Consider the following 15,135-nt stretch of genomic DNA (forward strand, 5'->3'; position numbering starts at 1 on the left):
ATGTTATGTAGTAGTGTTGTAAAGCTGAGATCCCACTTTGAATCTTTTTATGTTAAGATTAATATGTTGACATGAATTTTTTTTATATTTTGCTTGAACTATATTTTTTATTTACTGAATGACAGTTTATTGCTTTGCATAGAACTGTTTTGTGAGGTGGAAGCTTACAAAGACTAAAATTAAACTTTTTCAGAAACAACGTCTGATCAAAGTGACATTGAAGGACGGATCAGGGCCCTGAAGGATGAACTACGAAAGAGGAAGTCTGTGGTTTACCAGCTGAAAAAGGAACAGAAAAAGAGACAAAAGGAGAGACTGAAGGCCCAGGAAGCCAGTTTGATCAAACAACTGGAGGTTAGGAAAAGTAGGAGGAAGAGCGAAGTAAAAGATTGTTAGCCCTGGATAAATCCTCATAGTATGGATGCTGTTGGCAGAATATTGTATCAACAGCTGTGAAAGACACATTATTGTGATAAAAGTGTAACAGTGTTCTGGCTATTTAACTGTTTTCAATAATGAACCAGAGCCTTGAGGCAAAAATGCCATTCCCTTCTAGAATGTTTATCTTTAATGGGTTACTGCCAGTGTTTAGGGAGCTTGTGTATGTTTATACACATTGGTATCCTAGCTTGGATTACAGAGTGATGGTCAGGTAATTTGTTTCTAAAAATGAAGTATTAAAATTTCTAGATTCACAACAGTAGAGCTTTAAGAACTTAAATAGATTGTTTTACAGAGAAACCAAGTGTATAATTTATTCATTTAATAGGTTTTGATCGCTGAATTGTACTTATGGTTTAGTAGACTAACAGCAGTAACTGTTTTCCATGTGCAGTCATATGATGAGTTTATCAAGAAGACGGAAGCAGAGCTGAGCCAAGACCTGGAAGCATCACCCACAGCCAAACCTCAGATTAAAACTCCATCCTCTGCTGCTGCTGAAAAACCCAAGATCAAGGCACCACCGCTTCATAGGTAACTGGGATTTCTCCTGCTTCTTGAGATTATTCTGAAACTGCAGTGAACGCTTTTTAAGCAGAAACCATGAGCACAAGGAAAGCTGGTAACTGCTCTTCCTCAAAGCACTGGACAGTGGCAGTATCCTGTTGACCCATTTACTGGTCTCATCAGACCCAAACCAGATAAGATTCACTGTCCCTGTAATCATATGCATCTCACTTTTATCCTGCCTAGTCTGTCACATCCTATTTTCAAGTTCTTCCTGAACAATGACTTTCAGTTGTGCAAGAATCATAGAATAGTGCCAAATGGTTGTATGGATTACCGACCTGAAGGAATTTTTTTTCCATTTTGGTCACTCATTATGCCTAATGCACACTGTGAGGCAAACCATTCGTCTTTGCAACTTAAATATGGTTTAGATCTTGGGTTTTAAAAGGTAAAGAATTCAGCTGATTTCTGCACTTCCTACTGTATTTTAAGAGCTTTGTTTTCTCCAGCAGATGGTGCAATTTTAGTGCATTCAAGTAAAAAAAAAAAAAATATTTTTCTCTTTTTTGGGCTGCAAAAAAGGCTGAAGTTTGATTAGTCTTTTAAAAAATTACTTTTCAAGACTCACCAAACTGTCTTCTCTGTCCCCATTCCTATTTTCTAAGGTCACAGCATCTTGACAAAGCAAACTGTTTATGTTACCATTGGTGTGGTATTATAATTATAGATGCTTGTATTTCCATTTTTACCTACAAAAAAAACCAAAACAAAACAACACATTCTGGTGTAACCGCGATTCATGCTATTGAATTTTTCAAATTTAGGCCTGAGACAGCTAAAAGCTGGAGATCACTGTCTGAATCGGAGCGATCCAGACCATCTTTGGAATCCATTTCAGAGCATGCAGGTATGTAACTGGAAGAACCTTTACTGCAGATGAAGGTCTTGAAGACTGACTGTTTTAAACTTCTTTAATCTTTTCCATCTTGATTCAAGAAGAGGTTTTAAGAGAGCATGCATACTTCATAAAACCATAATGATCAAGCTATATTTTTTACTATTTTTATTCAGTAGGCTTCTGCTTTTGCTGTCTCCTGTATATTTAGTATTTAGTTTTATTCTTGCTGAGGTTTGTGTGAAACCGTAATTACATGACAACCTTTTTCCTTCTTGTTTTATGTTCTTTTATCACTTGAAGAAAGAAAGGAAGCAAAAAAATAATGAAGAATTTAGAAATACGGGTTTTTTTGAGACACTTTTCAATGTTTTGCTGTTTATCATTATGTAATCACTATCTACCATTCTAATCTTGGTTGTATTTGCGGCTTGCAAACAAATAACGGAGCCTTTACCTTGGGCTCAGTATTGTATGGCATTATGAAGTACTGGTACAAGGAACAGCATTGGAAAGAAAGCATTAGAAGCCTGAAAGAATGTTGCTCACGTTCATCGGATAGCTAGAAATAGTTTCCAAGGTACCAGTTTGTGTCTTCTTTCAGCATAGAAACCTTGATGTTAATTTTGTTGCCTATGGTTGCAGTTTTCCATAAAACAATGCAGGCTATATACAATCTGCTGTAATTCACTTTTTCTTTTCCTTCAAGATGCTGTGTCATCAAGAACTGAGAGATCTGTGTCTCTGCACACCAAGAAGGTGGCTGTGACAAATGTTAATGCAGAAGGACCTTCTGGAACATCTTCTGTTTTAATATCATCCAAGAGTTCCAGAGCAGGATCTGGTGATTCCTTAGATAATGTACTCTCATCATCTCTTCTCAAAGACATGAAAGACATTAGCAGGATATCCCATGGGTCAGTGAACAATGTGGTAAAAGCATCCAGTGATGAAGCTGCCTTCAGTCCTAAATCTGAGATACAGGAAGACTTGGAATACGTGAAGTCTGAGGAATATGAGATTGAAGGTTCTCATGTTAAGCCTTTGGAGAGTTCTGATGTCTTGTTGAGATTAGATAAAGAACAGGAGAGTTCACTGGACATCCTTCCGAAGAAAGTCCTCCATGCTGAAAAGGAACACTCTCAGAAGGAACTCTTTGGTTTGGCTGTGGAAGATCTTAATGGTACAGAAGGAATCTTAGAACAAAGACTGGCAGATAAAGATGCTGTAACTGGCCCAAGTGTAGAGGAGTCTTCTTGCAAACTGAGCAGATTGTCAGACGAAAAAGGTTATCTGCTTTCAGAACAACTCTTTAGTCAAAAGGAGCCATCATACCTTGACGACTTTGAAGGATCCTCTTCCAGAAAACAAGCATCAGTTGAAGAAACACTTCCTGGGGAGCATTACGAAGATGACTTTGAAGCATCTGTTCTCTCTCCTAACGGGGATGCTCAGTCGCTGACAGAGCAGTCACAGCACACACAGACCAGCAGGAGCAGATCCACCAGCCTTGGCAGCGATGACGAAATCAGTGAATACCTCAGTGACAGGTCTCTCTCTCTCTCCGGCAGCACGCATTCAGAGAGGTTATTAGAACCGAAGTCCCCAACAGAGCTTATAAAAAATACTGAACGTAGAGATGTGGAGCAAGAACAGGCCCCTACAGAATCACCGCTGTGGGCGCCTGTTTCCATCATGGAAGAAACAGATAGTTTGCCAGATTTCAACATTGGTGACAGAGTACTTGTGAGTAACGTCCAACCTGGAACATTGCGATTCAAAGGTCTGACTAAGTTTGCCAAAGGGTTTTGGGCTGGCGTGGAGTTGGATAAACCTGAAGGGAACAATAATGGAACTTATGATGGTATTAAATATTTTAATTGCAAAGAAAAGCATGGTATTTTTGCTCCTCCTCAAAAAATCTCTCACATTATGGAAAGTATTGATAGCTATTTGGACACAAATAAGGATGAAGACTCATTTTTTGACGATAGACTGGAGAAGCAACACAAAGCTGAGCAGAGAGACAGAGAAAGTTCCAAACCTGGCAAAGAGGATGAAAGCCAGAGCAGAGATGCAACAGAGAGCTATTCCCAGGATAAAGCTCCTGCAGGCACAACTGTTTCAGAAGCCTCAGCTGAGAAAAGGGTTGATGAGGAGTCATCTTCTAAAGCACACAGCATTAAGGAGATTTCTGTAGCTACTGAATCACTTGCCCAAGAACAGTCAGTGGTGGATTATCTGAAGCATGCTGTAAAAGGGGGGGCCTGCCTCGCTCCTCTCACTTCTGGTGTTGTGGATGGGATTTCCACTGTTCAGTTGGATGACATCTCAGATTTCCTTTCTGAAAAACTGGAGAGGCAGAAGACACTGGGGGAGGAATGTGCTGAAAAGTTAGATGATCTCTCTCCTGGAGTTGTGGAGAAGCCTGCAACTCCACTTCTGGATTTGCTGACAAAAGAAAAGAACCAGTTAGAAGCCCAGCTTAGGCTACCACTTAGAGAGGAAGAAAAGTCAAAAGAGCAACTGGAAAAGGTCAGTTTGCTGACAGACAGTCTACTTAGAGATTTTGTGAAAGACACAGTCAGCCAGTTACAGCAAATAAAGAAGGTCAGGAATGAGAAAATCCAGCTCAGCAACCAGGAGCTCTGTGATGTGAAGGAGGAATCCCATGCCCCATCCCAGCAGGTGGAAAAGCAGATTCCCGACGGACTGAATAACTTCTTTCCAAGTTCGGATTTGGAAGATGAAAGAGAAGAACTTTCCTCTCCAGACATGTGTCCCAGACCGGTGAGTAGCAGACATCTTGCACTGCTTTTCAGAGTCGATTATTCCTTTGACTGATGATGATTCAATCTGAGGAATGGCGTGTGGCACCAGTTTATTTTCTCCCAAGTTCAATTGGGTGATATGGAGCTTCCCTGTACATATGTCTCACGTGTTTGTTCTTCTGTATCCCAGTTCATCACATGTTTTGGTAGCCCTACAGGCTGAAAGACATTTTGTCCCATGAAGGTGAAAAATACTTGATTTAGTTTGCAGTCTGCTTACATGTTTGATTTGTATTTAATCCCTACCCTCAGTTTTTATTTTTAAAATGTCAAATCTTTACAATAGATTGTAAACTTACCTCAGTCTATTCTTGATATGAAACAATCATCCACAAAAATAGTTATTTGCTGTGGAGGTCATTAAGATGTCAGACTCCTCTATCCACTGAACTAATATATCATGAGTAGTGAAAGTTCAAGCTTCCTCGGAACACCCGTTAGTGATACAGATATAGGACTTGGCCTTTCTGCTGAAGATCCCAGTAAACCTGTCTGCTTTGCCATTGATCTCAATATAACATCATCAGGGAAAGCTTCAGCCCATTTCACCAGTGTGAGCACTGCTCAGTCACTAAAACAGCCATCACCTGCTAAAAGCTTTTAGGCTGTTGATTTAGATCTGAGACTGCTGGTAATTGAAGTGAAAAGTTGTACATCACATCATCAGGTTTTAAACCACTCAGCCTTTCCTAAACAGTTAAACATTAGGACAGACAGTGGGCAGGACACACAGTCTTTTAAGCTCTGTAGGAATCCTCTGAAAGCATTCACAGGAGTGAAGAACCCCCAAGTATTTGAATCAAAACATTTCTAATTTTACTGTGGGCTGTTTATTATTTTTCTGAGTATTTGTTCTTATATTGCCAATTGCATCAGTAGAGCATTTGAAAATGTAAGCTGACATTGACAATAGTGTGACACTGCTTTTATATTCACTTTGTGGCTCTTAACTCACAGGAGAGTCCAGTGTTTGGTGCCAGCGGTCAGGAAGAGCTTGCCAAGAGGCTGGCAGAGCTGGAGCTCAATCGGGAGTTTCTGAGTGTGCTGGGAGATGATCAAGACTGGTTTGATGAGGACTATGGCCTGAGTTCCCGTCAGGTCCAGCAGAAGGAAGCTGAGGAACCAGCCGTGCTGCCCAAGGTAGAACTGCAGAAAGTGCCAACAAAGCCGTGTGAGGAGCCTTTGGCGGTCCCACATAGTGCGGTGGAGGTGGAAGGTATGGTCCACGCAGCTGCTGAGGAGCTCTGGAAGCTGAAAGAGCTGGGTCACGATCTTCATAGTTTCAGCCTTCATACAGATCTTAGTAGTACCCTCAAAGAGCAGGACACAGACAGGATAAACAAGCAGGTTTATAAACAGGTACAGTCTTCAGGCATTTTGTTCTTGCCCTTTGAATGAACAACAGAACAACATGAACAACAGAAGCGTTCACTTTCACTTCTTTCTTTGTTAAGGTGGTATTTGATCTAACAAGAGAGATCTTTGGGGAGATCTTTGCTGAGGATCCTAATCTAAATCAGCCTATCTGGATGAAACCATGTAGGATCGCATCTGCTTACTTTCGTCGAGTAAAAGATCCAAATGATCTGGATGAAATCAAGGTAGGAAGAAATCTTTGTCATGCAGGGGAAACAAGAGGAAAGTTATTGTACTGGCACTTGCCTGAGTGTTAGAACATCATGACAGGTGTATCCAGCAAGAGATGAGAAGAGAAATGACATTGCAAACCTGAAAGGGAATTTGTCAAAATGGTCCTTTTTTTACTCAACATATTTGCCTCCCTATTATTTTGTCTGATCCCTGGTTGCTTTTAAACCTTAGTCCTCTGTGCAGAACTGCCAGGATGACCTTGATCTTGTAGATCTTGGTATGTTGACAGACTGCTGCCTTAGCAGATTTCCATGGAGCACTCTATGGCTATATCGGCATGGATCCAACGGTAGGGTTGGGCCAAATGGGATGAGCTGGATTTTTTTACTCAGACACACCTGTGCCAGCCTCACTGAGGACAGTGGGCTCAGAGTTTGACTGGGGAGGGCATTGTTGTATTTAGCAAGCTAGAAGAGGTCTCCTGTTATTGGTGGTGGTGCACAAGAAAGGACAAAACGCCAAAAAGCTAGAGCCTGACGGGACCTAGGTTAAACTTGCAGGGCTGGACAGCTGGAAAAAAACTGTCTCCCTGAAAGCACTCAACAGAGAACCTTCCAAACAGCTCATCAGGACACAAATGAAGGCTTCCACCTGTACTGTTTCTTATGAAATTTGGGGGGGGGTGGCTGTATTTTGGTTAAGATACAGCATGTTAACTGTCTAGAAAAGACAGAAATAGTATCTAGGTCACTCTGTTAGTTGAGAAGAATTTCAAAAGTACGTGGCAGGGCAGAGCCGGGGCACAGGATAAGGACACCAAACTCCCACCCTGCTTTTCTTTAATATTTTCCCATAAAATAAATTGACATCATTTCCTGTTTGCTGTATTGTTTAATTGAAAGTTTTTGTTCTCAAGGTTGTTACAGCAGTGGGTGTCATTTTTTTCCCCACCTTCTGTATTTAATAATTGTTCTGCCTGTGTAATGCTGCCTCAAAGACTTTCACTATAACTTTCTTGCATACACCATATGTCTTTAAGCTAAACAGAAAACTGTTTCACATTCTGTATAATGCTCCCTCAAAGACTTTCACTATAACTTTCGTGCATACACCATATGTCTCTTAGCTAAACAGAAAACTGTTTCACATTCTGTAATGAGACTTTTTAGGGTAGGTACCTTGTGCATGCATTTCATTGCTTAGCTCAAATGTGATAACTCTCACCTTTACTGCTCTGTAGAGTTTCATCGCAGCTGAAGTACTGAAGTTGTTCAGCCTGAGGAAGGAGCCTAATCACAAAACAGACTGGCAGAAGATGATGAAATTTGGGCGGAAGAAACGAGACCGAGTGGATCATATACTGGTGAGTGGCTGCAAATAAGCAATCATGTCATGTACTGTCCACCAGACTGAAGTGTGACATATGGTTGTATTTTTCAGTATTTGATCATGTTATTTAAAGAATACAAAGTGTGCATGAGGTCCTGATAGAAGGTGTTTAGTTTTAGAGAGCACCCCATTGACAAAAACAGAAGTCCAGTCCCGGTGAAGTAAAGCGAGTTGAGTGAATTCTCTGTTCATGCCTACTAATTTGACTGGAGTAAAAATTTGCTCACTCCCAAAAGTTTAAAGCATGAATTTACAGAAGGAAGCACTGAAATATTTGACTAAAAGAAGAGTAAACTTCTTCTTTGGGAAGGGAGTATGTTTTTCTTCTCAGTTTAATTTAAAATGTTTTTGTTTGGAAGTAATATTGTTTAACTGGAGACAGCGATACTGAGAACTTAACAGACCAGATTGCTAACCAGATTCAACTGAAAGGTTGCAAAAATTGTTGAGTTAGAACAGCAAGGGCTTTGAAGAGACAGTATGGGACGTGATAATCCCTAGTACAAGGTAACCAGTGTGCCAGATGGTGCTCGCAGCAAAGTGTTTCCTGAAAGCTAAGCAACGAGCAGAACTCCCACTTCTGTAGTACTTGTCATGAACTGGTGAATGCAGCTGCCACTGGGGCAGAGGCAGTTCAGCCTTAAAACAACATAAGACAGCATGTCTGGCTGTGTACTAGTTTTTGAAAGTTACTCGTTGGCTTGTATTGCAGGATGATTAACATCTTTATTGGCTATAATGATGGTGAAGGTTCTGCTTGGGAATATGAGTTGTCATTAACACCATGCTTCACTTAATTATACTTGAAATTGATTCTGCACACGTGCACGTATAAGTAACTTCGAGTCAGGGTTGTGTGGTATTTTAATTGCCCATCAGTGGAAGGTTTCCAGCACAAGCTTTTTCCCAGGGGTTTTATTTTAATTGTATGTAAATAGAATATCTATGTATAGGACCTGCATATCCTAGTAGGCTTGATTCTGGGACAACCAGATGCTGGGATCTGGAGGCTGTTAAAGCATGCACGCAGAAGTCTTATGTTTAGATCCCTGAGAGAACTAATAGTACAACTATTATGATTGTGTACCAATTTCCTAATTTCTTTGGACTATATCTGGAAAGAAGGATTCCTGACTGGAAAAATTGTTCTATTTGAAGGCATCCAAAGTGCTTTAAGTGGAATAAATTTGAAGTTCACTCTGGTCTGCGATTTACATGCAGACCCAGACATCAAATATTAATGGAGCTCTGACAAGTTTGGCTTAATAAATAATGTGTTTAATTTTATTTTGTTCTCATAAGAATATGGTAATTTTATCTGTAGACTGGGAATAATGCTGTGAAGATTGCAGCATGCTGTGCTTTAGGAATAAGGCAGTCACCAATGGCATTGCTAACAAATCTATACTGTAATGTGGGGCACTGTGAGAGAAACATGAAAACCCTTACCTTGTTTTATTAAAACCTCTATAAAACATGAAGTATCTGGATAGCTTTCTCCTGGTCATCTTCCAACTTGTGCTTAAGGTCATGAGTTCTGTGACAACGCAAATCCAAGGTCATAAGTGGATATGCAGGTCTGTAAGAGATCTCCTGCCTGTCCTCTAGTAACTCACAGTGTAGCCCTAAACTGAGAGGTCAGTTTTGGGGTTTTCCAGATTTTGTTTAAAGCGTATTCAAGTAGTAAAACAGAGCAATTTTCTGAAAGAGAAATCGAGTTTTTTGGTAGGATTAGGTGGTGTAGAAGCTTCTTCAGAAATCACAGTCGAAAATGGTGTCTTCAAGTTTTTGTGAAGATTTGATCAATATACACCTCTTGCAACATGCAGGAGATGTCCTGTGAGTACATATATGAGCTGATTGATTTTCCACGTTCTTTTCCTGCTTATGAAGACTAAGACTGTTAAATAAAACATGATCCTTTTAAAGCAGAGGTCAGCCTTCTTGGGCGTCTCTTATTTGCATTTAAAAATCAAGCACAGGTCCTTCCCAGTTTCTTCATTTCCCCTTCAAGTAAAACTAACCTTCAAATGAGTTTTCCGTTGAGACAACTGTGTATTTTTAGTGACTTTGAGAGGATTGAACACATCTGACCCAGGAGCTAGGTATGACTGGGGTGGGGGTTTTTGATACAGAGAAGGGGTGTCTGTTGTGTACCTCCTCCAGCATATTAGTAATGACTGTCAAATAGAGACATCACCTGCCTGGACAGTCGAGTGGCTCTAAAACCAGGAGCCACGGCTGTTTGCTGAATTTCGGTTTGTTTCTTCTGAAGGCATAGAGCAAGCGCCAGGCTATTCTGCCCAGCTTAATCTCTCCCTGCTTATCCCTGGATGTGTTTTTCTGGGTGTATCATACTAAACCCAACTCCCAGTGGTTCTTATCTCCACCAAAGGTTCAGCCTTGTGGGGAAGAGGCACAGCAGGAGAAGCAGCCTGCACTGCGCTGATGCTCTCTGTGATGCGCGGTCCTGTGGGTGACTGCATTCAGCCTTCACACCCACTGGAAGTTCAGGGGAGAACAGGATGGATTAGTCCTGCACCTTGTTCTGCCTCAATCTTTGCTCCTTCCACCAGTCACTGCATCTTTAGTTGCATTTTCACTCTCATCTGCTCTTTTCCAGCATTGACACCAACATAGTTAGCCATGTTTTTCTGCCGGTGACAAAAGCCTCGTCTCCTTTTTTGCATCACTGTTAAGTTTTTCAGGCATCTCTGTCCTCAGAAAGCATTTGTAATGGGATTTCTCATGAGAGTTCTCTGCTCTGCTGGATAGCTACTCCAGTTGTTAAGCATTACGGCACATCTTGGCTTTCAGTAAACAAGTACAGGATGTTCACATTTATGAAAAGCTACTTTGTTTAAAATCAAGTTAAAGGAATGTTAAGGTGTTTGCTTTCTTCTTCTCATGTCCCTTCGTGTTGCCACCTTTATCACGTGGATGCTGTCTGTGCTTTGTGGGAGAGTCTCAAATGTACAGGTAGGCTGAGGTGCTGCATTTCGGTACATCGGGGCTGCCTGCACCTTTCAAAACCTCTTTAAACTACAGCAAGAACCCTCATACCTCCTTATTTAAGTTCAGGTGCTAACAATAGCCTGTTCTTACTACTTTTTTTTTTTCATTTGGGTCTGCAGCCAAAACTTCCTGTACTGATCTGTTTGCACAAACTCTGCCATTGCTTTCCCTGCCACCCCCCCTTCCCTTTTATCCAAAGCTCAAGAAAGCAGAGCTCACGTGAAACTGCCAAACCTACAAGTTTAGCTTTCAGACCTGAGAAGCCTGCCAACAGAGTGCTGAAAAGTACTTGATCTTCTGACCTGTTGACTTAATGACTAGAATGTTTCTCTTCATGCAGTTTTGAACTCTGCAACAAAGCAAAGCTGTTCCTATTGAGCCTACTTAATTGGAAAACCCACTTCTGCGGTGCCCAAGATCTAAACCCAAGGGGAGTACAACAGGAAGAGAATAAAAACCTGCTCATGTGCACAGTTGTGCATCTTAAGAATTCCAGGCACTCTGAGAGTGAAGGGCTGTGAGAATGCACCTGCCTGCCTTCCTCCTACTGGCGTTCTTCCAAGGCAGTAGTTTGTTTCTGGATTTTTGTACTTTTCAGTCTCCAAATTATCTAGTTACTCCTTAAATGTAGTTTATTTTGGAGATATTCATGGGAACCTTCAGAAATCAAAATTTACTGATTTACTTTCTAAATTTTCCTTCAGATTATACTCTTTTAAGTGTTGTTTTTTGGGTACTGTGGCATTTATTAGACAGCCAGCAGGATTATGCTACGTTACTATCTCCTTATTTTTCTTTTGTGTGCATGCCCCCTTCTTTCTTTGAGTGTTTAAAAAACAAAACAAAAAACAAAGCACAGAAAAACCATGCTACACAGCCTTCTGCATTGTGTCGCTATTTATCTTTTCCTGTAAGATGGAATTCAGTTTCATTGAAACCATTGTTTTCCTGACTTTGCCCAAATGCAGTTTCTCTCTGGTATAGAGAGCTTCCTTCCTGATACCAAATATGTAAAGTTTTACTTTTGCCCTGAGAATGTACAAGAACTTAAATGCTATGCATGTGCTGAAGATGGCGCAAAGCCTGCTTCTGTGAAAGTTGTGATAGACACCAAATACAAGCAAACTGTCTCCATTGCTTAGAAGCAGTTTGTAATAATACAACAAATGGATCAAACATTTCCCAGACAAAGCAGTTGTGACTGCCTTGGCTCCGGTGCCTGCAGCTAGGGCTGCAAAGCAGCATGGTGGTTTCCACATGTGTTTTGAATACGCTATAAACGAGGCTTGCCTGCAGATGCAGAGTGCACATTCTCTTAGTTTTCCAAAAGTATGCTCGAGGAAGTCCTCCTAATGCCAACGGAAATTGTGCACTGTGCCTCCGAGAAAGAGGGAAATGATAGAGGCAAGAGAGAATTAGTCACTGATACTGTTTTTCTTTCTTCATCTCTCCACTGCTATTTAACATCCAGCCTTTCTCTGCCTGGGTCAAGTTGCCTTGTCCTCTCCTGTTTACTTGCATTTCTTTATCCCGTATATATTTTTTTTTCCCCTGAAACACAGTAAAGGAACCATCACATTGTTGCAGGTGAGACAGAATAAACAGCAGCTTAGGGCAGATCTGGTTATTGGGGTTTGTTTAAGGGCCAGCAAGACCAGCTTGGTTATTTCACTCATTTGCTTTCCCCTCTGTGTTACATTCACTAGGTCTTAACTTCCCTTCCCAGCAGGGAGGTCTCTGCTGGCCTGGGAGGATTGGGCAGAAAATCCTCTTGGTTGGGTTTGTGCAGCTGCTCCCAGTTACCAGTCCTGAATATCATCGGCCAAGGTCCCTGGGTGTCCCCTGGCATCTGTCTGGACTTACCTCCTTCATCTCCAGGATCTTCCCCCATTTCCAGGATCTTTCCTCTAGCCAGGGTCTTCACCTTCTCCCTCTCAGGCCCCTGTTTTCTTTCCCAGAACACTTCTGCTTTACTGAGGGGAGGGCTTGAGACATGCTGCTAATGTTTAGTCCAGGGTTTATCAAAATTTACAACCAGTGCATACTGGTTGCAGGCAGCAAGCTTCTGCTTAGGAGTTCAGAAGTCTGTTTCAGACATTCACCCCCACACAAAAGTACACCTAAATTATCTGCTGCCTGTTAACCTTCAATTTAAATTATTCTTCATCTACAACACTGGTTCAAAGTTTGATTGCCAATATTGTTGCTTCTTCCTTATTAGTAAGACATAATGAAACCATTAACACCTCATCTTTGACAGCCTATGGGCAAGGAGGGCTGTGCTGAAGAGGAGTGCTCCCTGGGGCAGCGCAGAGATCTGTAGGCGTGTAGCGGGACTCTTCCAAAGCTGCTTGCGGGATGAGATCCCTGCCCCTCTCCCCAGGCTCTCTGAAGAGAAAGGAGCTGTCAGACGGTGAAACCCCGTGTGTGACGGAAGCCTTCCGAATGGCCACAAACCCTGAAGCAGTGCCGATTCCCTGGGGTTCCCGTAGCAGCCTGTTCTTGGGCTTCACACTGTGTTTGGGTTATTGAATCATCATTATGCTACAGCAGCTGTCACCTGCAAAAGGGACAAGTTTCTGGGTGGTTTAGCTTCAAGCGAAAGAGGGAGAGAGGGTGTTGGGGCTATAGCTCTTGTACTGTCTTCAGATAACGACACTATAACATATTGCTGCTGGATTAGTGGATTTTCAGTATGTTTCGACCTTATTTTGGCAGTGTCTAGGTGTCTGGCCCACTTATCTTTGTGGACAGTGTAAATGTATTTTGAGTTCAGAGTGTAGGATTTATGGTCAGAGGAGCTTTCCGCTGAAGCTGAGCAGAGAAAGAGCTTTCAGCAGGTTTCCTTTGTCATTTTAAATGAGCGAAGTTTGCACCCACTCTTTGTTTCCTTAAAAGTTTGAGCTTTGTTAGGATGTATCTGTAATACTGAAATGGTCGCTTAGACAAATTTTTAATAAGTTTAATTGGAGATGTCTAGTTTGGAGAGACTCTTGATAAGACTTGATTTGCTGAATGAAATTATACATTTCTGGCCGTTACTAAAACTGCCACTGACGAGTAAAACAGGATTTTGCTTGTCAACAATTTAGGAATAGAAGGAAATAAATATTATTTGAGATACACTGTTAGATGTAATAGTACAACATTCAATTTGTAATAATGCTGTCAAATCTAACTAAGTGTGGAGTATTCTGTGCAAATGAGTTGTAATACTGTCATACAACACGTGCCAGCATTTTGTCTTCCTATACAAAAGAATTAGTTAGTTCCTTTAGGTTTTCTGATTCTTATTCAAATGAACTGAACTGCAGTAAAGTCTTTTCTTTTTCCCCTTCCCCTGTTCAAGGCCTTTGGGTGGTTTCTTACCAGTTTAAGCTGCATGGAATCAGCTTCTTGCAAAGAAGCAATTAGGGACTTTTTTAATGGAGCTTCTGCTGTTGGACAAGCATATCCCATTATCTGAGTTCTTTCAAGGGAAAAACTTGTGGAGGAATATGAAATTCTTTAAACTGGGTACTACAGTGAAAAGTAGAGAACGTTCATGCAGTGAAATAGCCTGGTTCAACTAGATCTGTGTTCATTCTGCTATTCCAAGCGTTTCCTGTAATCTCTTACAAAGACAGATATGTTGTTGGCACATGCGCGCTGTTTTGGACTCTTTCTGGAACTTTGGAGGGGATATTATCCTAGAGCAACTGAATTGTAATGTTTGTTTTCCCTTTTCCTTTCTAACCTCCCAGGTGCAGGAACTTCACGAGGAAGAAGCACAGTGGGTGAACTACGACGAGGATGAACTGTGCGTAAAGATGCAGCTGGCAGATGGGATCTTTGAGGCCTTAATCAGAGACACTGTTGATGTACTGAAACAGATCAATGAGAAACAGCGGAGATTGCTGCTTGTCTGAGTGCTGAAAATGAACTTAGAGCTGCATAACCACTGAGTCACGGGCCTTTCTGACTCCTGACATACTCTCCACCCTGCACTCGTGGCTGCTGGACTTCCACGTGTGGGGTTTAAAGGCAGTTCAGATGTGATTAAAGGAAGCTTGAATTTGCATCTGCTGCCACTGGAGACCTCACACTGGTTTTGTTGTTTGGAACAAGCTGATCCCTCACTCAAGGCTGTGTTGTGGAGTGCTCAAGACTGTTTGTGTGCCAATGCAGTTATGCCACATAACTGTCAGCAGCTGTCTGGGGCCCCAGCCTGGGGCTTTGACGTGTTCAGCGTGTGCTCTGACAGGGTTGGGTTCAGTTGGGATATTGGCTGTTTTGCTGGAATGACCGTCAGCCATCAGTACTCAACTTGTCTTTAGAAATGTGAGTAATGTGGAGAAGAAACGGTTTGGTCAGGTTGTAGTCATAAATGGAGACAACATACTGAACAGTGTTATAATCTCAACACCCCTTCTCCTGCAGCCCTAACGATGTGCGTCAGTTTCTTCTGCTCCAGAGCCCATTTGA

The 15,135-nt window shown here is 41.6% G+C and overlaps 1 protein-coding gene across 1 annotated transcript in view; it reads left to right on the top strand.

Annotated features, from left to right (window-relative positions):
- Positions 1-14,579, top strand: part of CEP350 (centrosomal protein 350kDa) — a 60,275-nt gene extending 45,696 nt beyond the window's left edge. Inside the window, 8 exon segments of the mRNA XM_010074428.1 lie at positions 194-354; positions 836-975; positions 1,776-1,858; positions 2,556-4,636; positions 5,635-6,036; positions 6,132-6,278; positions 7,508-7,630; positions 14,415-14,579. Coding sequence (XP_010072730.1) covers positions 194-354; positions 836-975; positions 1,776-1,858; positions 2,556-4,636; positions 5,635-6,036; positions 6,132-6,278; positions 7,508-7,630; positions 14,415-14,579 — 3,302 coding nt within the window.
- The last annotated feature ends 556 nt before the right edge of the window (positions 14,580-15,135 follow it).

Source organism: Pterocles gutturalis, unplaced genomic scaffold (assembly GCF_000699245.1).
Source record: "Pterocles gutturalis isolate BGI_N339 unplaced genomic scaffold, ASM69924v1 scaffold19387, whole genome shotgun sequence".
Classification (NCBI taxonomy): domain Eukaryota; kingdom Metazoa; phylum Chordata; class Aves; order Pterocliformes; family Pteroclidae; genus Pterocles; species Pterocles gutturalis.